Here is a 24863-nt window from a genome sequence, read left to right as displayed (position 1 = left end):
GTCTCCATGCCTGCAATGAAATGCACATCATCATATAGTGATGGAGGGGAAGAAAACTGGAATAAATTCTCTGGAAGAAAAGTTAGTGTCATATCAACAGCCTTATAAATATGCATAATTGTTAACTCCACAATTTTACTTTTAAAAATCCGTTCTGAAGCTAGCTCTATCAGATGTGCACATGAATACTGATATGCTAAGACATTAATTGCAGGATTATTTATAAAAATCAAAATGGAAGCAATTGAAATATCTAACAATAGGAGATACTTAATTCATGTTGCATCCATATGATGGATATGATGCATCAATTTTAATGAATTTGGAAAATACTCAAGAGATAAATTTTAGTTAAAAAGGAATAGAGGGCTGGGTTTGTTACTCTGTGGTATCCTAGGTGCAATCCTCAATACTTCCCTGCAAAAAAGGATAGAAAATGATATTTATTTTGATTCCCATATTGTGAAAGAAAGCAAAAAGAATTTTATGCATGAATAAAATATTGAAAAAAAAGTACCATATGGTAATTTTGAGTAATGAGACTAAGAGTAATTATAGTTCTTTAATATTTTCTTGATTTATTTTCTAAGGTTTAAAAGTAAAGTTTGTTTACTTTTAAAATCAGAAAAAAAATATTAAAGGAAAGCAAATTATAAAGTTGAATTCTGAAGGTGAGTGTTGGGAAATTTTTAGTTGGCTTTGTGCCAGTGTTCCACTGGGGAACTTTGAGCACTGGGAGAGGAATGGGCATGGCCCATTCACGAGGCATTGCATGGACAGCCAATCTGCATGGACAGGAGGGTTGGAGGAGATGAAAAGGAAAATTGAGCTGTATGTGAAACAGTACAAATTAAATACTTGAAAACAAACAGGAAAACCCTAAATGAAAACCAGATGTCAAAATGGTTGTCTTAGGGGCTGTAGCCATAGCTCAGTGGTACAGCACTTGCCTAGTATGGGTGACGCACTGGGTTTGGTCCTCAGCACCACATAAAGTAAATAAATGAATGAAATAAAGTTATACAAATATATTTTAAAAAATGGTTGTCTTAGGTGAAAAGGCTCAGTAATTTTTTTCTATCTTTTTAAAAAGATATTTATTTAGTTTTAGGTGCACACACAGTATCTTTATTTATTTTTATGTGATGTGTTGAGGATCAAACCCAGCACCTCACACACATGAGGCAAGCACTTTACCACTAAGCTACAGCCCCAGCCTCCTTTTTTTAATCCTTTTTCCACATCAGATGCCTCTTCCACTCTTTCCATTCTGTAGTGTCGTTCCTCTGTGAAGCCTTCTCTATACAATTCTGCAACTTTTTTCAATTGCTACAGCCTGTTCCAGGCCCTCGATTTTGCTTTGTCATGTACTTCTACTGAACTTTTCCTCGTGTGTATCTGGTCTTTCTTAGGGCAGGGTTCAAAAGGTCCTGCTCCACAGTGCCTCTTGGAAAACCACCCCACAGAGAGAGCAGGCACTCAGCAAACAGCTGTTGAATGAATAAACACTTCTAGTTGCTTGAGCTCATAGTTTATCAGTTTGCATAAGAGCAAATGTTAGAACGGTGCTTATTGGTAATACTTAACTCTTGAATTTTTTTTGTCATTGCCAGGTGCAGGACAATTTCCTTGGAAACCGGAGCTCAGAATATTCAGATGTGCATCACCATGCTCCAGTTGTCTTTCACAGCTGAGCACTTGGTTCAGATGTTTAACTTCCCGTTGGCCTATGGACTCTTCCAACTGGTGGATGGAGTTCTCATTGTTGCAGGTGAATGGACTTTCATTGGGTAGATTTGACTAACAACCTAATTTACCAGCTCTTTTTTGGGATTCGAACTTGTATGTGCTGCCCCCTGAATTATATTTTTAGCAGGACATTTTGGGGGATAATAAGGTGCATAAACACACTACTTTGATACAGTGGAACTTTCACAGAAAAATATTTTTAAAAACACCCAAATAGGAATTTATAATTAGAACCAAATATGTTTCATAAAAACCAAAGCACAATCAGCATTTAAATTCCAAGATTTGTCAGGATAAGCTCTCCATGAACAATCATCGATCTCAAAAATGACATTGACTGAACATTAGCATTTATTTGTTATGTCTTATTAGGGGCCTTGAGGTTTCCCAAATGCCAAGTTACTTCAATGTTTCTGTGACTATGATTTATGCCAAATGGTTGTGGAATTTTTTCAAATATAAAACATAATACATATATAAGCATATTCACAAATATTAAAAATTTATACACATGCATACTACACACACCGTTTACCTCTCTATACAGCTAAAAGCATGTTATTTTGGAGTTGATTTAAGTTTAAAAACATTTAAATACATACACATATATATATTTTGATCTTGGGCCATTGTAAATTTTCACTGTTCTCAGGGAACGGGTTGTAAGTAAGATTCAATGATTATGGGTATAATTGATTATATACTGATTACTGATAATAAATATACCAATGCTAGCAGAATAAAACTCCTGGTCTGAGATCAAAGTTTTGGGGAAGAATTATGACTGGCTCATCCCCAGATACATCCTAGCAAGTGTGTGACTCAGTAAGCCCTCCACTGACCAACTGACTTATGGACTGAATGAATGAATGACCAAGCTTTCTGCAGTCTGAAGAAAGAACCATTATGACACATTGAATTGTTTCATTCCATGGTTTCCCTCTCCCCCTCTTTCCCCAGTGTATTTATACTTAAATGATGCAAAGCAAACAAACTCCCCAAGTATAGGATAATGACACAGTGTCCCCGGATTATACCCTTTGCTAAAGTGGTGTTTAATAATCATATGTTTAATCACCTAGCATATCAGATATACAAGAGGAGACTGAAGAACAGACCCAGAAAAAGGAACCCAGATTGTGCAGAAGTCTGCCATGACAAAAAATGCAGAGAGGCCAGTGCTTTCTTGGAGGTGCATGAAGAAGCTGCTGGAACCCCTGAGCCATCAGGACCAATAGATCGCCACAGGGCTCTGGAGCCTATTGGCCACATCACTTCATGTGAATAGTGGGGACTTGCTGGCCAGAGTTGTCCTCTGTCTTCCTCAGTGATGGGTAAAGACAGGGCCACGCCGATACAATCTCCTTGGTTGGCAGGACCTGTGTGAATAGTTAAGTGTCAGATGTTAGAATACTTATATTTTTGTGTGGATTGTGCAATGTCATAGGATCACTTTTTGAGAGTGTATTCTGCCCATTTCAGGGAGTTTTGGGGGGTTTACACTGTTTTTTTCCTAGCTGCTGTGTGTGTTCTTGTTGTCCCATGAGGTGAATAGTGCCACCTGGCAGGAGGTAATGCCCTTTATTATGTAAAGTTGTCTCTTGTTTGGATTTTAATCTAATGACAGTTAGGACTCTGTGTAGAGGTGATGTCATCTCTGCCAGGCAAGGTAGGGTCTGGATCCACATAACTTCCTGACTTTGGGCAGGTCCTTGGGAGTACAAGGGAGGACACAGTTGTGAAAAATGGGGCCCTTTTCTAAATGATTATTTCTTAAGGGCTTGAATACCTTTTTGATTATAGATGTAATACAAGCTTAGAGGGAATTTCAAGTAAACAGGAGGTTAAAAAGTGTATGAATTCCTTATATTTTCACTCCCTAGAGATAGACATATGTCTTTCTAATCTTCATGTACATTCACTGAGTCATTCAAAAAATGTTCAATATATTCTGTCTTGAAAGTCATTTGATGACATATGATAGAACATCTCTATACTTCAGTTTGTGTTAACCTACCTCATTCTTTAGAACAGTGGCTGCATAGATATATTGCATTGCATAGAAGGACTATAATTTATTTAACCCATCTTTATAACTTTCAATTTATTTGGTATTGCAGTGCTGCTACACTACCCTTGTCTATGTGCATGCATTTCAGGAGACTCCATTCCTATGATTGGAATGGGCAGGCCCATTGCCCATAGAAATACTGGACAGATTGCTCTTTGGCAATGTGGCACCGCAGTCCCGAGAGGGTCCAGTTTCCCATGGTTTCACCAGTCTAAGGAAGATTTTTTTTCTTTTTCTTTTTGGTACTCAGGTTTGAATCCAGGGTGTTCTGCCACTCAGATACATCCTCAGCTATTTTATTTCTTATTTTGAGACAGGATCTCACTAAGTTGCCAAGGCTGGCTTCAAACTTGTACTCCAAAGAGTTTTGGTCACTTTGACTTGTGAAAACATCTCTTTAAAATTACATATTCAAAACTACAAGCAAAGTAGAGCATTTTCCATGATCATGTGCCCATTCATGTCCTTTGCCTGCTTTTCTGTTATATTTTTTCATGGTTGATTTATAGATTTTAACATGATAGTGACTATGTATATGTTCTATGTATTATCAGCGTTTTACCTATTATGTATATTATCTCATTTTTACAAAGTGTCTCTTGTTGTACGATTTTGTATTTTTTACACATTCAGTTTTAGAAATCTTTTTAAAAAGTTTTAAGCTGGGCCCAGTGGCACACGACTTAATCCAAGCTACTTGGGAGGCTGAAGCAGGAGGATCAAAAGTTCAAGGAAACTTAACGAGACCCTGTCTCAAATAAAATAAAATTTAAAAAGGGCTGGAGATGTAGCACTTGCATAGCCACATGCAAGGCCCTGGGTTCCATCCCCATCAATGCACAAAAATAAAATTAAAAAAAATAAAGTTCAGATACTTCTGGATTCAGGAAGATTTTAAAATATTGACACAAGTTTTGAGGATCTAACTCAGTGGTACAGCACTTGCCTAGTATGCACGAAGCCGTAGGTTCAATTCCCAGCACTGCCAAAAAAACTCCTCAAAACAGGACACAGTGTTAGGTACTAAGGAATGGTGGAAACTGAGGCAGACATGGAAAGGTACACACTTCCACTGTGCATGTTTTCTTTGTCCTTATTAACAGGACTGAGATTTTGTTCAGTATTGCAAAATGCCTAGCTAAAAGTATTTTTTTTTTTCTTGAAGTTAGAGGTGTGCATGTGACAAAATTCTTGCTAATAAGATTGAAGCAGAAGTCTGCTTATGGTTCCTGGGGAGTCTTGCTTTCTTGCCCTAGGCACCGACAGACCCTTTCTCCTTGTCAGTTCCTATTTCCTTTTGGATCATAGATGTAATAGCAGAGCTGCCCCAGCGATTCTAGATCATGAAGGAAAGATCAGGATAATTATAGAACATGTGACTTTTTTTTTTCCTTTTCATTCCTGGAGATTGAACTCTGAAGGTTTTATGCATGCTAGGCAAGTGCTCTCTCACTGAGCTATACTCCCAACCCTTTTAAATTTTGAGTGTCTTGTTAGGTTGCTTGGACAGCTTCTAACTTGTGTTCCTCTGCCTCATCCTCCTGAGTAGCTGGGATTACAGGCATGTGCCTCAGTGCCTGGCAAGCTGTTGACATTCTTGAGCTATAGAATCAATCCTAGCCACAGCCAACTTCTGAAATTGTTTCCTTAAGGAAAGGAAATAAATCTTTCATTTGTGTAAGCACATTTGGTTGTTTTTTTGATACTTGCACTCAAACACATTCCCAAACCAGTGTATTAAAATTTTGTTGGTTTTAAAATTTTATGTGGGCTAGCCTATAATTTGTTACATTTATCTGCACCATGACAAGGTATCTTGAATATTTCTGAATTAAGGAAAATAGGAATCTTTTCTTTCATCATCAACAAGCATAACCGTGGTAAGTTGTTCTTTTAATTTCTTGGATTTATCACATTACATTTCAATAGCTAGTTATTTTTAAACGAAGAGATCTGGCAGGCTGCTCTGAAGCCACAGATTTAAAAAAAGTCTGATCTCTTCTCAACACACATTTTTCTCCTGTTTATCATAACAATTCAGAAACATCTATACTAATGACATGTACCATAGTTTTGATTTTGAGATAAAATTATGTTTTTAATTCTCCAGTGTTCAGGATTATACTAAGATACCATTTGTTTTTAATTAAAACATATTCCTTGTACATATTAATGGGATTTAATGTTACATCTCCATACAAGCATACAGCATGCCCTGATCATTTCCATCCACCCTTGCCCTCAACCCCCTTTCCCAGTCCTTAGTAAGTAAGTACCATTCTTTAAGGCGGACCTTTTTTTTTTCCTCCCTTTTTCGTTTTCACATACGAGGGAAATTGCAGTACTTGTTTTTGTGTCTGGTTTTTTGTTTTGTTTTTGCTTAACACAATGTTCTCTAGTTCCATCCATTTTGTTGCAAATGACAGAATTTCACTTTTCTTTGTAGTTGAATAATACTCTCTCATGTGTATAATACCATATACTTTTTTTATTCATCCATCTGTTGATGGGGCACCAAAGCTATTGTGAATAGTGCTGCAATAGACATGGTCATGCAGGTGTCCCTTTGTATGTAGATTTTATTTTCTTTGGACACTGTCCCAGGATTAGGATACCCAGATCATATGATCATATGATAGTGTTTAGTGTTTTTGTGAAACCTCTATGATTTTCCTCATGGTGACTAAACAAATTTACAGTCCACCAACAGTTTATCAGTGTTTGTTTTCTTTACATCTTATCCAGCATTTGTTATTTTAGAATATATTTTGGTTCACTTTTATACATCTTCTATTAAGACTTGTACTTTCCCTTCTCTAGCACTGAGTTGTCACAGGGAAACTGCTGTTCGGCCAACTACACTTTCCAGCTTCCTGGTACTTGGGGGCTGTCAATCAGCCAGTTCTTGCTGATGGAACGAGTGGCAATGATGTGCTTCACTTCCAGTCCTGGCCTGCCTAATAGAACCTTCCCCATATGTGCTCTTTTTTCTTCTGGCTGTAGGAACGGAGATTCACAGGATGACCTTGGAAGCACATTTGTTAATCATAGAACTTCCATCAGCCTGAGTTCTTAAAAATGGAGGAAGGAGAGCTGCCCTGTTGGGTTGTTTGCCTGCCCAGATTTGTTATATAAACTAGAAATAAACTATTATGCTTGATCCACTAAGTTTTGGGTTTATGTTTTATAATACTTAGCTAATACAAGGTCTGTGAGGAGCTAGGCTGTCTTTATACATTAATGTGATATTTGAGTTTTTTCTGTGCCTGGGCTCTGTGGCCTCTTCTTTCTAAACAGAGTGGTCTTAGCAAGTGACTCATACCATTCCATGGTGGTGGAGCCAGATCCCACGATGCAGGCAGTAATGGGTTTATTATAATCAAGTTTCCACTCAGGGGTCATAAACCTAAACCCAATTTTTTTTCTCAGTTTCCATTTCCTAGTTACATTCTTTCCAGAGAAAGTATCCTCCAGCTTTGCCCTCTCCCATCTGTGCTGACTTCTGATGGTAGCTAATTGCCCTCAGCTGTACTGGCTCTTGGAGCTTTGCCTTGTGGCTCCACATGCCCAGGAAAACAAGGCCTCAGGATTCCAACTCAGAACAGAGATTTCCAAATGTTTTTAAAGTAACAGAAATCTTTTTTTTTTTTCTTTTCCCAAATGATAATTTTGTTTACAATTAAAGTTTATAAAAGAAGTCTTCTGATTGAAGTGGGAATGGTGGTGGTGAAGCTTCTCTTGCCAGATTCAGATCCCATTCTGAGTAGGAGCCAAACCTGTTACTTGGCAAGGGAGTCACCAGGAAGCTTTATTTATTTACTGATACCGTCTTCTGCCTTCAAATAGCCTCAGCTCCTTAGGAACAGGTCCCAGTAAATCACTGCACTTGGTTAGGATCACAAATTCAAATCAATTAGCTCCAAATTGATATAATTTTATGATGAACCAGGGAGTGTTCTGGGTCTTGGAGTGGTGTCAGGGCTGAATGGAAGGAGACAGAATTCAGATTTAGCAAAACAAGTTCAGTATTGAGAATCACAGAACCGTAAACTAAAGCAGGCATTCGGAGGCTGATCTGTTTTCCTTTCTATTTGGCAAAACCAAATATAAACCTCTCAAGCAGTACAACATTGGTTTCCTTGATTACTCCTTTTGGTTAACTGACTATTCTAAGTATTACTTCAAACAGGTCTTAAAATACTCTGATTTATGTATCAACTAAGTGTAGAAAGTGGCCACCACTTACAGGGAGGTAGAAGTTTCTTCTACTTAGCTTCTGTTAAGCCAGACATGACCCTCATGACAGTGCTTAATCTACAGGATGATGACAAACTCCCATTCTCTGTTGCCTGGACTGACTGGGACCAGCTGGGGAGATGGGAAGTTGGGGTCCAGAGGTCACTGGCTTCCCAGAGGACTGTGTGTTGTGATAAAAAAACTGAAAGTGTCTGTCTACACAGTTTTGGATATTCATGTTTTAAGGTGTATTTTTATTTACAAAGTGAGAATGATACATTACAAACAGATGACACAGTTACAAACATCTGATAAATTCATTTTCATGAAAAAGTATATAAATATATTACAGGAAATTCTATATAGTAAACATTAGAAATTGACATGGTAAACAATTGCTACCTTTTTTCTATGCCAATATTACTGTCATTTAAAGCTTAAATACTGGTTTCAAGTATCCTCTATAAAATACCTCTACTTTATTAAAATACTGGAAAAATTTTTTTTCTATAAACAAGATTGGTACATTAAAAATAGACTGAGTGTATCCTGTAACAATGTCCACTATAATCAAATGCTGCCTCTAGCCTTTAGACCTGAATTGTTCAGTTAGTGTTAAACATTTTTTAATAATTGTCATTGGTTATGGTAGCTGTAAAAATACAGCATTTCAACACTAGTTATTGTTATAAAGAATGCCCCTCCAAGGTAGAAGAGAATAAGCATAATATTGCATGGCCTTGCTGCTCTATAACTCTTATTTTAAGTAGAGAGCAGGAGTTTGTTGGAGGTTCAGGAGGGATACGGAGACATCCAGAAGGCTGCTCTTTCCATGTTATTTAGAAAGCTGAGGCTGGTCTTTTTGCTCTTCTTCAGCCTGAAGACGTGTCAAGACATAGAGGATGACTTGATAGCAGAAAATATATTGATCCTATAGCCAACAAAACAAAATAACAGCAATGAATACACAGAGAACTTTCAATGTGTCACGAATATCATACTCAGCTACACCCTTAATAGAAGCAATGTTTGAGGAGTTTAGAAAATATGGAAAATTTTTGTTTAAATGCTAAATGTCAGAAACATTAAAAAGCAGCCTACAGAATTGTGTAGTATCAGAAAAATTATAAAAAAACAGAAACCGGATTGACAATATGAAGGGTAAAGCCTGGGAGTTGGAGGTGGTGGTATTTAGAGAACTAAGTGAAGTTGTCTCCTATTGGCAGCCATTTCTATTTTTGTGCTTTGATAATATTTCACGAAAATTAATTTCCTTCATAATTTCTGCTAGATTTATTGAACTCACCTTGATGTTTCAAAATACCAAAAAATTAATATAAAGAAGCTATTAAAATGATTTCCTTTAAATAATTTAGAACAAAAGAATATACAAAGAGAAAAATCAAAGTTTGGGGAAATATAATTGATATTTACATATTCTTTAAATATGAAATCTTTTCTTTCAATATTTTAGAACAAAAGAATATGAAAATCAAAGATTTTTGAAAATGAATCCTTGTGGTTCTCAAAATTATTCTCTATAAGTTGATGGTATTGGTATCTGAGGGTTTTTTGTTGTTGTTGTTGTTGTTGTTATTAGCAACTCTCTGAAAGTAGGATTATGAGTAGCCTTTTAATTTTCTTGGTGCTCACCTGTATTTTAGCTTTTCTGCATTTGCCATATCATCTCTCTTTCTCTTACATTGCCTACAAGTCTTCGGCAAATACGCTTCACATAATGTCCTCCTCTGTCCACACCCACCACTCTGGCTACAGGCCTATGATAACTCCCATGTACTCAGAGGAAAGCCCAAGATCTGGCTCCTATCACTTTTTCTTGACTTCACATTCTCCCACTCTCCTCTGTGCTCTGGTCATGACCATTCTTGAACCTGTACTTACTTGTGGTCCACTCCCACTTAGACTTCCATGGAGGCAGTGGACTCTGCCCGAAGGCTCCCCCAAACAGCTTCATGACATCTTCCTTCAAATCTCTGCTTAAGTGTTACCTTCCCAATGGTAACACTTTTTAAAATTATATCCACAATCTGCCATGACTGATTCCCTTTACCTACTCTTCTTTTTTCTGAAGAGTACTTTCTTAGATCCTATATAATTCATTGTACATATTTAACATATTTATGGTCTGCCATCCTTACGGCAAATCCTGCTAGAATTCCTCTGTTACTCTAGCAGGATCTGACTAAGTTGGTATGATTGTTTGAACTCAGGAATCCCAGGCCAGCCTGGACAACACTTAGACAGCCCATCTCAAAAAAAAAAAAAAAAAAAAAGTTTAATAAGAACTTTTTAAACTATTAGAATCTTTACAAATTCCTTCTTCAAATAGGCCTAGACTTACCTCTGTCTGAACCATTCCATGTCTTTGTAGTCTCATGCAGCGCACTAAATCAGAAATGTCAAACTGCCCAAGAAAATAGAATGTACACGTTAGATAAAAAGGGAAAAAACCACATCCCCAGCCCTATTTTATATTTTATTTAGAGACAGGGTCTCACTAAATTGCTTAGCCTCTCACTTTTTCTGAGGCTGGCTTTGAACTTGCGATCTTCCTGCGAGCCTTTGGAGATTACAGGTGTGCACCACCGTGCCTGGGCCCCCTTCTTCACTTTCTAGTAGTTTTGGGAAATTGTCTTAGACAAAATGACTTAGAGAACTGACTTTGTCATCAGTTGGTATTCTTATTTATGATCTAAGAATTAGGGTAGGTTATTATCCTAACTAAAAATCTGTAACAAAAATTCTCTTTCCTAAAATTTGGCTAATTTCTTATATAAACTACTTTCCTTAGATATTGCATTTCTGAATAAAATTCTATATCTTTTGATTTTAGCTGACATTTAACAGTTTGAAAAAAGGACGAAATAGACTATTTAGTTTTGTTCTACATAAATTATTATAGTTGATATTATAAGAGTATGTAAAGTACAAAATAGAACTATTTTTAACAAATCTTTAAAAGACAATTATTGGCTTGGGAGGCTGAGGCAGGAGAAGTGCGAGTCCAAAGCAAGCCTCAGTAATTTAGTGAGACCCTATCTTTAAATAAAATATAAAAAAGGGTGTGGATATGGCTCAGTGGTTAAGTGTGTCCCTAAGTTCAAACCCTGGTACCAAAAAAAGAAAAGAAAAAGACAATTAAATTACATATTCTAGTTTCTGTCATTTTTACATAGACTTATACTAATTAGATCTAAAAGTAAGATTATACTCATATTTGCTTGGTTTATTTAGTAATAATTTTTTAAATTGGGAGTAACTGTTTAGAAAGACAATTTAGCATTAATTTGTATAACAAAATGTACATTTCTTATACATTTTCTTTTATACAATATTTTTTTTTTTAAATATTTTAAGTTGTAAATGGACACAATACCTTTATTTATTTATGTTTATGTAGTACTGAGAATCAAACCCAGTGTCTCACAGATGCTAGGCAAGCACTCTACCATGGAGCTACAACCTCAGCCCTATACATCAATATTTCTATCCCCAAAGAGTGATGAAAATTCTGACTTTAATCTTACACAGGCATAAAGAGTATAAAGGATAAAAATGCAACACTGCATATGGGGCTTTTGAGCACACTATTAAAATACACATTATTTTTTAAAAAATATTTTTTAGTTCTCAATGGACATTTATTTATTTATGGTGCTGAGAATTGAACCCAGTATCTCACACATGCTAGGCAAGTGCTCTACCACTGAGTCACAACCCCAGGCCTAAAATACACATTATTAAACAGAGTCCAGAATAATTTCTGATGATAGGCAGATTCAGAATATATCTTGTACTCACCTCGAGATCTTGACTGATTAATCCCAGAACCACATCTATGCATATCAGGGTCCCTGAACGTCCAATGCCAGCACTGCAGTGCGTAATGATTGGGCCTGACTTATGGACGTGTCTCATGTAAGAGATAAACGTGAGCAGGTCATCTGGCTGAGAAGGTGTATCGTGGTCTGGCCAGGCAGTGAAATTCAAATGAAAAATATGTCGCATCTCTCCTGTCTGAAATTGTAAAACAATTAGTACATAATGTCATGCAATATTATTCCTACATAATTAATTCTTATATTCGTCCTGTCAAATTTTGAATTGTGTATTGGATCAGATCAAAAGAAGAATGGAACAGGTGAAAGAATTCCATTAAGAAACATATGGAGTGCCGGGGATATAGCTCAATGGTAGAGAATTTGTAGAAACCTGTGAGTTGGATCCCCAGTGCTGCAGAAAACAAAACAAACAAACAAACAGAAACTAGAACAAAGCCATAAAACACACATGGAATGCCTTCAGCAAGAAGGCTGCTAGATACGCTTTTTTTTCAGTGATGGAGATTGACCTAGGCCTTGTGCTTATTAGGCAAGAGCTCTCCTATTGACTGATATCCCCAGACTTGTAATGAATCTTTAAATACACTGGACACAGGGCTAGGGCTCTAGGGCCTGTGACTGGAATGTCCTCCCTCTTCCCACCCCCAGTTATGCCTCTGTGGCTCACTCAACAACTTCAGTTTTTCTCACATGCCATTTCTTAAGCCTTCCTTCACTATTGAAAATGCAGCATGCTTCTCTCTCTCCCTCATCCGTTTGTCATTCCTTGCTTTATTCTTTCCATAGCACTATTGACACCAGTATCTTAGAAGTAAACCCCATGAGGTGTGGAATTTTTTTTTGTCTTCGATGTTAATTGCTCAATCCCTAGGGCCCTTTAACAGGGACTGAGCTCTACAAATCTGTGTGGATTAAGTGACCCAATCACTTGAGGAATATTGAACAACTGTGCTAGCCTCTGTGATAGGTAAGCTAGTGTATGTGAATAAAGAGGTATATATCATATGGTACCCATGAATACATACAATTTTTATATGTCAAAACAAATTTTAAGTTAAACAATAAATATAATCTCTAATTCTCTGTAAAACAACAAATCACAGACTACATTTGCATGCCAACCACAAAACTGCACTGATATACTTTGCTTCTGTGAAAGTAAACCATCTTGTTTCTTTAAAAAAGCTAACCAACCAGTAGGAAATACATTACTCACCATAGCACCCATTATTGGAGAAGGCTGTAGTAAGGGCAGGGAGGACAGAAGCGAGAAAGCAGCTGTAGCTCTACTTAAGGTCTGACCACTTACATAACTCAAGCTAAATGTACTCAGTGTTAGTGACTACAGTAAGAATTATCTAAATGACAAATGTTAATGTTAAAATTGTCCATTTATTTTCAAAGGTGGAAAAGCTACCTTTTTGAGGGATATTTTCAACTCAGAAATTTTAAAAAACTCTTAAAATAGAGTCAACTTTGAATTTGACCTTGAAAAATAAGTTTCCAGGGCTGCGGTTGCAGGTCAGTGGTAGAGTACTTGCCTAGTGTGGATGCAGACCTGGGTTTGATCCTCCTACTGCAAAAACAAAACAAACAACAAACAACTCGAAGAAGTTTCCATCCCATAGCTTCTGAGCCATTTTGTGCTATCACTAAGCAATGGATGACAAACGATCATGTATTCATTTTCAATCTAATACAGTACACACTGGAGGAAATTCATGAAGAGGGTCACATTTAAAATTTTTATGCTTGATAAGAAAAAAGCAGGGGCTTGTGACTTTTAATCTAAAAATACATTGATGTAACCATGGCAAGAGTCCTGGCCTGGTTTCCAATGAGGAGATGAGGCTGACTACATGGAAAACTTTAATTCACTCACCTGAATGTCTTCTAGGGTCAATGCCCTCACTACAAAACCCTTCAGCTGCTGCAGTCTCACAAGAGCCAGCCGAAGTCTGTCGTTGGCCATTGTTGTTTTGCCCAGGATGTTAGGCCAATAGCGCTGGCACTTGATTTTTTCTCCTTCTACTTCTTGGGTCATCATGGCTATCACTGTGGACTTTTGTTCCCAGATCATCTGCCAAAAATCTCCAACAGTGGTAGGAAGGGGCCCCTGGCAGGCAATGTAAAGAAACTCTTCCTTCCCCACTGGTATCTTGATGAAACTGGCATTAATATATCCACCTTCATCTCCAAGAGGCACTCTTGTGGCATCATCTGTGAATTTCCCACCACAAAACCATTTATATTATATATTGTTAAACAAGAGTCAGCGTAAGTCAAAGGTCATGGGAAATTCTCATAACCATAGCTGCAATCAGAAACACATTTTAATAGAAGTATATTTTAAAAATGAAGCACAGCAAATGATTTTACATCTACTCCTTTCACTCATATTTAAGAATATCTAAGATGTCAGCTTTGTGAGTTTCTCATGTTTGAAATTTTGATAGTTATTATTTATATAAATTTGGTTAAAGAAATAAAAACAGATGCATATTGAACTTCATAATAACTAGAGGGGGCTTGGGATATAGCTCAGTGGTAGAAAGCTTGCCTAGCACATGTGAAATATTAGATTCAATCCTCAGCACAACATAAAAATAAATAAATAAAATAAAGGTATTAAAAACATTAAAAAATAAAAAAAAACTAGAGAAATAAGCAAAAACAACATGGCTACTTCTACTCCATCAATATTGTAATGCCAATGACAATAATAATAGTACTAAGTGACAATGCCAAACACCTTTTCATATAATAAAAGTTGATATTATTGTGTCATTAAATAACTTACTACAAATACCATTGGCATAAATAACCCTTGTGGCTTATTTAAATTATATATTTTTTATTAGTCATCCAAAGAATAATAATAAATAAAAGGAAACTCATTTGCACATAGACCATCTTTGTTTAACTATAACTTTGTAGAGTCAAAATATAATCTTTAAAACTAGGCTGCCCCAATGAAAAGTATGTATTAGCTCTCTTTTATTGAAGTTATACAGTCAATGGTTTATCAAGAAAATAAATTTGCATGTATGTGTATATTAGAAGTCATTTTTAGTTCAAATATCTATAAATTTCACTAGTAATTTTGGTGATTATCAAATTAAAACCTTTTTGTTTTTTGTTAGTGGGGATTGAACCTAGGGGGTGCTCTACCACTGAATTATATCCCAGACCTTTTAATTTTTTCTTTTGAGGCAAGGTCTTTCTTAAGTTGCCCAGGCTGTACTAGGACTTGTGGTCTTGCCTCAGCCTCCAGAGTCTCTGGGATTACAGGAGTGAACCACCATACCTGGTTTAATTTAAAACCTTTTAAAGACAGGTTTCAAAATCCTCTTTGTTATTTGACTTCTATCCTGCAGGCCATCCTGGCTGTTTGTTTCATGGAAATGAGTTCACTAATTAGTTTTTTTATTTATGACTTATCCCATTCTGATTTGATATTCTCATCTGGGCTTTTATTTTTTTTTTTGTCCTAAAATAACTCCCACCTACTTTATGATCTATTCCATTTTTAAAAGGCCAAGATTCACTTTTTATAGGAAGTTTTTCAAAATAAACTTTGTATCTTCCATCATGATTGAAAACTTCAAGTACATTATTATTGAGTGCATTATTTGACATTGTTGGGTTGTGTAAAGATAAGGTCAGTGTGTTATATGTTGTAATCCAAAGTGCTAATATGTAAATTTGGCTGATAATAACTAAAAGAAGTTGCTAGAGCTTAATTTCCTTTCCCTTCCCTTCCTTTCTCTTCATTTCCCTTCATGCTGGGAATTGAACCCAAGGTCTTGCTCATGCTAAGCAAATTGTCACTGAGTCATATCTTTATCCCTTACAGTTTAATATTTTGGCTATGTACATATACTTGTACAAAATTTAAAAAAAAATAAAACTGTTGGTTGCTGAAATGGGCAAAACATAGCTTAAAATAATGCCTTTTATTTTCTTCTGGTGTCTAAATGATTCGAAGTCTAATGTATTTTTTTTTTTTTTTTTTTTTTTTTTTGGTGCTGGGGATCAAACCCAGGGCCGGTGTATGCTAAACAAAGACTCTACATCACCAGCCCTCAAAGTCTGGTAGTTTCACTGTAGTCATATCCATGTATATATCTACTAACATCACTGACATGTCTGTAAACTTAAAGTAAGTGGAATAAATTGATGGTGGTTGTGACATGAATCCAAAAAAGTGCTCATCCAAAAGCCAATTCATATTTTTAAAAAGACTTTAAGATTTCTCTGAGTTTTAGAATATATAGGTAATTTTAAAAAGAATTCACATTGTACATCTAAATTTGCTACTAATGCAAATCTCTGAAAGTGTTATGTATGTACATGCTTATGTGATGGATAGATAGGCTAAACTAGCATACAGACTTTAGATCAATTTAAATTATATTGAACATGCATTCAATGTAAAGCCAAATTGGAACTTACAGGGAAGTATATTTTTGTATCTGTTCTTCTTTCTGTTTTCCTTGGTCTGTCCAATTAGGCATTGATCCAAAGGCTTTAATTCTTGAAGATTCTATAAGCAAAGTTGCAAATAAAGTTAAATGTGTTGAGAAAAGCAGTAATTCAGCAAATGTTTTCAATGTGTTGGGTACAAAATTAGTTGACTGAAATAATTAGGTGTTAAGAAAACACATCCTAAAGTAAACCTAAAATTAATACTGACTTGACAAATAAGTGTTGAAATATATTATTGCAAGCACCTTTAAATATGTTGCTCTCAATTAACTTTATGAAATAGTACCTTGTGTCAAAAGTTTTAAATCCAGTTTCAAAATGTCTGCAATTATTTTTTTAGAAAAGAATATACCTTATAAAAATAACTTTGGCTTAATGTAATAATGTAGAATAAGATTTCTTTTTTTAAATTTTTTATGTGTTCTTTTTAGTTATACATGACAGTAAAATGTATTTTGACATATTATATATGGAGTATAACTTCCCATTCTTGTGACTGTACATGATGTGGAACTACACTGGTTGAATCAGACATACGTTCACATACTCATATATGAAAAGGAACGTATGTCTGATTCATTCTACTGTCTTTCCTATTCCCATACCCCCTGCCTTCCCCCATTCTCCTTTGTCTAATTCAGTGAACTTCTATTCCACCTGCCCCCACCTGCCCCTTATTGTGTGTTAGCATCACCTTTCAGAGAGAACATTCAGCTTTTGGTTTTCGGGATTGGCTTATTTCACTTATCATGATAGTCTCCAGTTCTATCCATTTACTGGCAAATGCCATTTCATAGAATACAATTTCTTGACAGCACTGTCTGTGGGGTGATAGACTACTCCATACCTGATATTGTTGTGGTCATATAGTCCACTATTGTAAAATCAATTCTCACTTTTCATTCATTCCCTTATTCAAAAAATACACCTTGAATGTCTATTATATGCAAGGTACTATGGTAAGTGCTGGGAACACAGCAAAAAGATATACTTCTGGTTTTCATGGAACTTATAGACCATTGTGAGAAAGAGGCAATAAAGAAGTAAATAAACAGGTATTGAATATGGGCTTTGGGGATATTAAAAAGCTGCTATGATAGAGAAAAACGTAGATGAACTTTATAAGGATTGTGACAGAAGTTCTCCGATGAAGACCTTTAAACCTATGAACTTAAGATATCATTTCCAGGGGCTGGAGGTATAGCTCAGTGATAGAGCGCTTGCCTGGCACGTGTGAGGCACTGGGCTCGATCCTGAGCACCACATAAAATAAATAAAAATAAAGTATTAAAAAAAGAAACAAAAGTATTTTTTAAAAGATATTTCCACAAAAGAGATTTGGAGAAAGGAGGTGTATACCTTCATTCCTGTGAGCTTCAGTTTTGAAATCTATACAATACAGTAAGTCTTTTTGACTTACAAAAATCAAAGCAACAAGCACAGCAGATGCTCCCAATGAAAGTTAGCTCCCTTTAAGGGTACTGAAGCTCAGGAAGTGGTCAACTAACAAACTGCTATTAATAATTAACATATCATATGAAGTTTAGTAGACAGGATTTTTTTTAAAAAACTTTTTATTGTTATATATGTGGTAGGGAAAATAATCTTCAGAGAGAATTTTTACCAAGTTCTGAGTAGTTAATATGATCTCTTTTAATCAATATCATTAGGGTTCGCTTAGAAAAACAGATTTACTGCCAGAGATGACAAGATGGTGCTTCTATAGTTGGAAATGAGTTGACTACAGGTAGAGTTGGAAAGTAATAGGCACTTCCAAAATGTCTCCTAACCTTGGGTTAGTAAGTACACATTTCCCTTACAAATAATGTAATGGTTCTTTGTAAAGAAAAGATCCCTTGGCAGGTGCACTTACCTCCAGCTCTTTAGAAGGAATTCCTTGATCAAGTAAACCCCGTAACATTCGAATGACAGATTTTAACTTGGTCCCAGTGTATTTGCCAGAGGGAGTCACCTTGACCACAGGGAGTGCAGTGAGCTCCTCATTTGTCAGAAAGAGATGATCTAATAAGAAGACCAAATGTATATTATTCTAATAAATATTAATGTTTATGTTTAGATAAAAAACAAACAGAATCTCAGATAAGTAGTGAACTCAGATTCTGTTTTATAGTTACTTTTAGTCTTGTTAACTCCTTGAACTAAATAAAATTGTTCACATAAATCAAGTTGATATAATCATGGTGTTTGGGGGACTCAGAAATGGCACCCCAAAATACAGGGTTTAGGCATACTGAGTACAGAACCTTTTTCCCCAAAGATAGCCACAGAACCTTTAAATAGTACTCTAAAATTTCTCCCAACTTCCTGTTTTAGAGCTGGCAATACATAAATTCCCTGATCTATCATGTTTAGTGTTAGGTCATAAGATCTCATTCTAGAAAGTGTCCTGCCCTATAACTGGAAGAAACAGGAAAAAACTAAACCCATAGTCCTTGCTGATATTACCCTCAATGTATTATTATGTATTATCATTAGGTTGTTCCTTTTCTCTGTAATCACATTTTTATAAAACTGGTCATTCTTCATTAAAACTAAGCATTAAAAAACAAAACAAAACAAAAAAGAGATGATCTAGCTGGAATACAGCAGACCATTCTTTAAAAAAAAAATTCATTTAACCTGTAAATGAATTAATTCAATCCTATTCTCACCTCATCTATTTTTACAAAAGGAGGGATCTTTAAATATGAGAGAATTAGGAAGGCAACAGAATTAACAATAGGCTGATAACTACAATCAGCCCAACAAGTCTTTGCCACAGCTTGGCTCTGTGATACCCACAATTGCTCAGAAGTTCTTAAGGCTCCTGACTCTCCATTGTTTATACTTATAAAGTACTTTATATTCTTTTTGTTTCTCTTAACTTTCTCAGCCATTTCATTTGATTTTAATTACACTGTTTTTATGAGGAAAATTAAAATTTTATGAGGAAAATTTATATTTTATATGGACAATCTAAATTTGTTTTTAAGCACATGGGAAAAAATGAAAAAAGATACTTCAAAAATTCATACAATGGGAGATTGCTATATGAAGTGATTTTCTCTTCACCAGCCACTCTTGGGCACTCATAGGTAATATCCTGTCACCTGATATTTTCTTTAAGCTGATGAAGAATTATTTCCCTTGGGTTCATGAAAGAGCTGAGTCAACCAAGTATGTTAGAACAGCTATGGGATTAATTTGTACCTGCTCCATGGAAATTACTTATAATAGAAGTAATTATTCACCTACACAAAAGTAGGAGAGACTTCTTGTTATAGCCTGCACAAATGTAGCTTTAACTCCATCACTTTTTTAAAGCATATTGATGATACAGCTACTATATAGGCAACAATACTGCTGGGCACCATGAGGGCTGCAAAGTTGGATAAGGTACCTCAGGAAGTGCAACATCTGGCTGGGGCATGGCTAGTGGAAATACAAAATTCACTCACATGAAACAATAATAAACTTTTTCAGAACTGTGTATGAATGCAACAGGAGCCAAGGGCTGGGAAGGTGAGTGCAGGCTACTGGAGGTGATAAAGCACCATGTGCACAACAGTCAGCCTAAGTCAAGAAGTGTTAATTCAATGCCACTGATTTCATTTAAAAAATTAAGATTTCAAATGATAAAACCATGTTTTTTCATTATATAGCATTTTTTTAAAAGAGAAAATAAGGGAAATTAAACATGGTTAGGATTCTGTTTTCCCACTTGCTCAGTTATAAAATGCAAAGGAAATAATAGAATAGATCAAATACTTCCTAGTTCTTAAAAGATGAGGCTAGGAGTCAAGAACAAAATTCCCCACCTTTCAGCCATTCTACCTGTTTTCCCATAAATAAAGTGTATTATTAATAACTTCTCATTCCACAATGGCAAACTCATGACTTTGTGTTTGCATTTAAAGTATTAAAAGATTTATTTGTATGCTTTACTCTAGGGCAATGAGGCTTTTTTTTTTAATATTTATTTTTTAGGTGTAGATGGACACAACACAATGCCTTTATTTTTATGTGGTGCTGAGGGTGGGGCCTGGCGAGCGCTCTACCGCTGAGCCACAATCCCAGCCCGCAATGAGCTTTTTGACTACACCTGTGGGAATAATTTGGTTATATGTTGATGTTTGTCTATGTGATTTAAATGTATGTGTGAAATCAGAGAACATACATATATGATGGAATAACATCCATATATTCTGAAAATCTTCATTTTAAACACTTGTTTTCCTATCCATTGTTTTGAATGAAAAAGCCGCTAAATAACACTCTTGCCTTTATCAGGATCTTCATGGTTTGTTGTGTCTATGGGCAATTCATCACTTCCCCATGTTATCTCATCTTCATCAGTCTTCCTTTCTTGTGACTTCTGAGTTAAGCTATGCCAACAAAACACATTTGTAATATTTTATTTTTGTTCACAAAACAAATTTAAATATTATGGCCCAACCACTTATTTTTACTACAATTATTACAGTATTTTAAAATAGGTTGTCTGATTAGAAAAGCCAAATCCATAATTCTTTAAATTTATTAGCAGAAAGAAATTAAACTAAGGTGCAGAATTCATTGAACATAGTTTGAAATTTGTTTTCAAATACATCCCAAGTCTTTGAACCTCGAGCTGAAGGAGTCTCCTTGACGATGAGGAAAGTGGTGATTCAATGCCCACCATTCTGCATGGATGAGTAATCACAACTGGTTCTGGGTACAGCTTTCTCTCCTTTTTATTCAGCACCTGCCCACTACTGCATCATCTGGAAGGAAGCTCCTTAATTTATTTAAAGAACCCCCTATTGATGGAATTAGTCTTTTGTTACAACCGGAGGCCAGGAGGACATTCCTGTATCTGGGCACTCAATGTAATGAAACTCAATACAAGTTCTTATTATTCTAGGGGTGCACGGCAGATGGTATTCCTGGAAAGTTAGATGGCCAGAAAGTAGAGACTAGGTAGAAGAACGGGGTTTAGGGCTAAGATGAGATGAAAAAGGATTATGTAATAAAGTCCGAATACATTTCTCACTTTCTGATAAAGGAACAAAACAGAGTACTTATATCTTGATGACAACAGTACACATGACTAAAGCAGGATATGGACTAATGCTCCAAAATGTCAACAAGAGGGTAACAGTTATGTTGCTTTTATGGTAGATGTATTTCTCTGCTCTGATTCATTGCAGGCTGAAATTGGTACTTCATTAGCAAGTTCTGTATTCATGAGGTTGATTTTGTCCTCTAGATATACACTTTGTCTGTAAAGATGTATTTTGGGATTCTTCCATAAGGCTTTCCTTTCTTTCTCATTCTTTTTTTTTTTTTAAATTTATATATGACAGTGGAATGCATTACAATTCTTATTACACATATAGAGCACAATTTTTCATATCTCTGGTTGTATACAAAGTATGTTCACACCAATTCGTGTCTTCATACATGTACTTTGGATAATAATGATCATCATGTTCTACTATCATTTCTAATCCCATGCCTCCTTCCTTCCCCTCCAACCCTTCTGCTCTATCTAGAGTTCATCTATTCCTCCCATGCTCCCACACCCTATCCCACTATGAGTCAGCCTCCTTATATCAAAGAAAACCTTTGGCAGTTGGTTATTTGAGATTGGCTAACTTCACTTAGCATTATCTTCTCTAACTCCATCCATCTACCTATAAATGCCATGATTTTAGTCTCTTTTATTGCTGAGTAATATTCCATTGTATATATATGTCACATTTTTTTTAATGCATTCATCTATTGAAGGGCATCTAGGTTCTTTCTCATTCTTTTGAATAACTGCTCAGTATTTCATTGAATGAGTACATCCTAATTTACTGTTTCTCTTAGGCATTTTGCTATTACAAACAAAAGTACAATTACATATTCTATGTAATATTATAAAAGAATAATCTTCCTGCAGAAATGTCTTTGTACAAATATGGCACTGGGACCGATTCTTAGAAATAAAAATCGCTTGGTTTGAAGGATATCTATCACATTTCTTTGATCTATTATCCCAATCCATAGATACATTATTATTTTGTTTACACTAAGAAAGACATAATACTAGTGATTCTAATTACAAGATCCTTCATGATTTAGAGATGTTAAAACAAAAATAAGTCCATACAAGAAATAGCAATATGCAAAAAATTTATATTTTAATATAATTTCCAATTACTTTTTCAAGAGATTACACTAATTTACTGTTCCTCTTCCCTCTTTCCCTGTCCAACAAAACAGAATAGGTGCCTGTTTATTGACACCTTCCTTTTTGATATTTGCTAATTATTTGGCATAAAATTGTATGCACTACTTCACTAATAATATGTACTTTACTGTCTTAGTAAAAACTTCACTGTTAATTTTCCTTTTGAAGAAAGAGCAAATAGCACCCTTTGACTTCCTGATTATCATCTAATACGAAGCAAAATTGTATATAATTCGCAGGTCTTTTCAGATAAATAGTATTAAAAAATCTTACCTAGATTAGAAACTGTTTTCAGAAAGAAAACTTTGGTGGGGTTTCAAAAAGTTTCTTACCTTCTTTGGTTTCATTTAATTAATAAAAATTAAAATCTTTGAAAATGCAGAAAAATAGAGGAAAGCAAATTACCTATAATCTTAGCAGGAAAAGAAAATAACTATAATTACTGTTAGCATGTTTCCCTTTTATTTATTTTTGATGTGCTGGGGACTGAACCAAGGGCCCCATGTGTTCTACTCAAGTGCTGTACCTCTCTGCTACATCTGCCACCCCCTTCTTTTTCATTTTTAGACAGAGGTCTCTCTAAATTGCCCAGGCTAGCCACAAATTTGAGATTCATCTGTTTCAGCCTCTTAGCCAGGATTACAGGCTTGTGCCACTATTGGTTGAAATACACTTTATTTTAGACCACTCTTTCATTTTTTAAATTTTTTAGAAATCTGTTTTAATAATGTGTCCTTCGCTCCCCTCACCAAAGGTTAAGAGAATATTGCTTTACTGAAGCAACTATATAGTGAACACATTTTCACATACTCATAGAACTTCCTTAAAATGAAAAATTTAAAACATTCTTAATATTCAACCATAGTTTCATAATTTACTCAACAATGTTCATTTTACTGGAAAAGAAATGGAAATCTTCAGAGCATTTCTTGGGGGGGGGGTGAAAAAAAGAAAGAGAAAGAAAAAAGAATGGAAGTATTACACTGAAAACTTTTCTTACCTTTCAATGTTTATTTTTTCTTCGCAGCCATTCATTTTAGAAGACTACAATAAAGAAAAATAGAAAATCAAATTAGATTATTAACCAATCTCATAATGTTTAATTAAACAAAAATTGAACAATCTCATAATGTTTAATTTTTTCTGTGAATTATTTCTTATATTTAATGTTATTGTTCACCCTCACAATACAAGGACACATATGGCATTCAATTAATACAGACCAAACAGTGGTTGAGAACTTTGCAGTGGCCCAACAATTCTTGTTGGCCCCATTCATTCATCTCCTTGACTTTTCATTTCTTATGTGAGGGATATTAAAAGTAAAGAGGTAAGGAGAGAGCAAGGTGAAGATCTGAATGATCATTTAGATATGCACATTTGGCATATGCTTTTATATGACTTCAATTTTTTAATCTGAAAATGAGCTGGGTGCAGTGGTGCCTATAGTCCTGGCTACTTGGGAGGCTAAGGCCAAGGGAGCAGTTGAATCCAGGAGCTCTAGGCCAGTCTGGGCAACACAGAGAGAACCTATTTGAAATAAATATCTGAAAATGGCTCAAGTTTTAGTTTTAAATGTGCTATATCATCTTGCTTTTTATCAAACATCAATGATCTTGAACTTTGAGCATTTATTTCTGAGACTCCAATACTGCATAGGTAGGAGATGTGAAGTAGTATTCTCAAATGGTGAGTAAATCATACATTTGATAATTTTTTTTTTTGGGGGGGGGACACTAGAGATTGAACCCAGGAGTGCTCTATCACTAAGCTACCTTCCCAGCCCTTTTAAATTCTAAGAACAGGTCTCATTAAGTTGCCCAGGCTGACCTTGAATTTGTGACCCTCCTGCCTCATCAGCCTCCTGAGTTGCTGGGATTACAAGCAAACACCACTATGCCTGGCAGGACAAACTATCTTAACAAATGGGAAATTCTTTTTATCTCATGACTCTGAATTATCTAGCTCCTCTGTACAATTCTTCTTTCACTTGCTAGGCTCAAACCATGAGTCTCTCTTTCTTTCTTCCTTTTTTTTTTCCAGTACTGGGGATCAAACGCAGGGGGACCTGACCACTGAGCCACATCCCCAGCCCTATTTTGTATTTTATTTAGAGACAGGGTTTCATTGAGTTGCTTAGCGCCTCACTGTTGCTGAGGCTTGCTTTGAACTCACGATCCTCCTGCCTCAGCCTCCCCAGCCGCTGGGATTACAGGTGTGTGCCACCACATCCAGCACA

General features: G+C 35.6%; 2 protein-coding genes across 3 annotated transcripts in view; one reads left to right on the top strand and one right to left on the bottom strand.

Moving 5' to 3' along the window:
* SLC10A6 (solute carrier family 10 member 6) overlaps window positions 1-7651 on the top strand; it is a 29952-nt gene extending 22301 nt beyond the window's left edge. The window contains exons 5-6 of one of the 2 annotated variants that reach the window (XM_081304564.1): window positions 1614-1771; window positions 6824-7651. In XM_081304564.1, the coding sequence (XP_081160690.1) occupies window positions 1614-1771; window positions 6824-6888 (223 nt within the window). In that variant the 3' untranslated portion in view covers window positions 6889-7651. Of the gene's footprint in view, window positions 1-1613; window positions 1772-2831; window positions 6050-6823 lie in introns of those variants that run through there. The other variant, XM_081304563.1, reaches the window with a different exon arrangement.
* A 638-nt stretch (window positions 7652-8289) lies between these two features.
* PTPN13 (protein tyrosine phosphatase non-receptor type 13) overlaps window positions 8290-24863 on the bottom strand; it is a 204995-nt gene continuing 188421 nt past the window's right edge. Inside the window, exons 41-48 of the mRNA XM_081303163.1 lie at window positions 23625-23668; window positions 20689-20792; window positions 18281-18429; window positions 16375-16465; window positions 13802-14139; window positions 11879-12094; window positions 10419-10481; window positions 8290-8987 (exon numbers count right to left, since the gene is read on the bottom strand). Of these exons, the coding sequence (XP_081159289.1) occupies window positions 8892-8987; window positions 10419-10481; window positions 11879-12094; window positions 13802-14139; window positions 16375-16465; window positions 18281-18429; window positions 20689-20792; window positions 23625-23668 (1101 nt within the window). The 3' untranslated portion in view covers window positions 8290-8891. The remainder of the gene's footprint in view (window positions 8988-10418; window positions 10482-11878; window positions 12095-13801; window positions 14140-16374; window positions 16466-18280; window positions 18430-20688; window positions 20793-23624; window positions 23669-24863) is intronic.

The sequence above is a fragment of the Spermophilus citellus genome (genome assembly GCF_964194105.1).
Source record: "Spermophilus citellus genome assembly, chromosome: 8".
Taxonomy (NCBI): domain Eukaryota; kingdom Metazoa; phylum Chordata; class Mammalia; order Rodentia; family Sciuridae; genus Spermophilus; species Spermophilus citellus.
The sequence above is the reverse complement of the archived record's forward strand: the minus strand, read 5'-3'. Positions and strand labels throughout refer to the sequence as shown.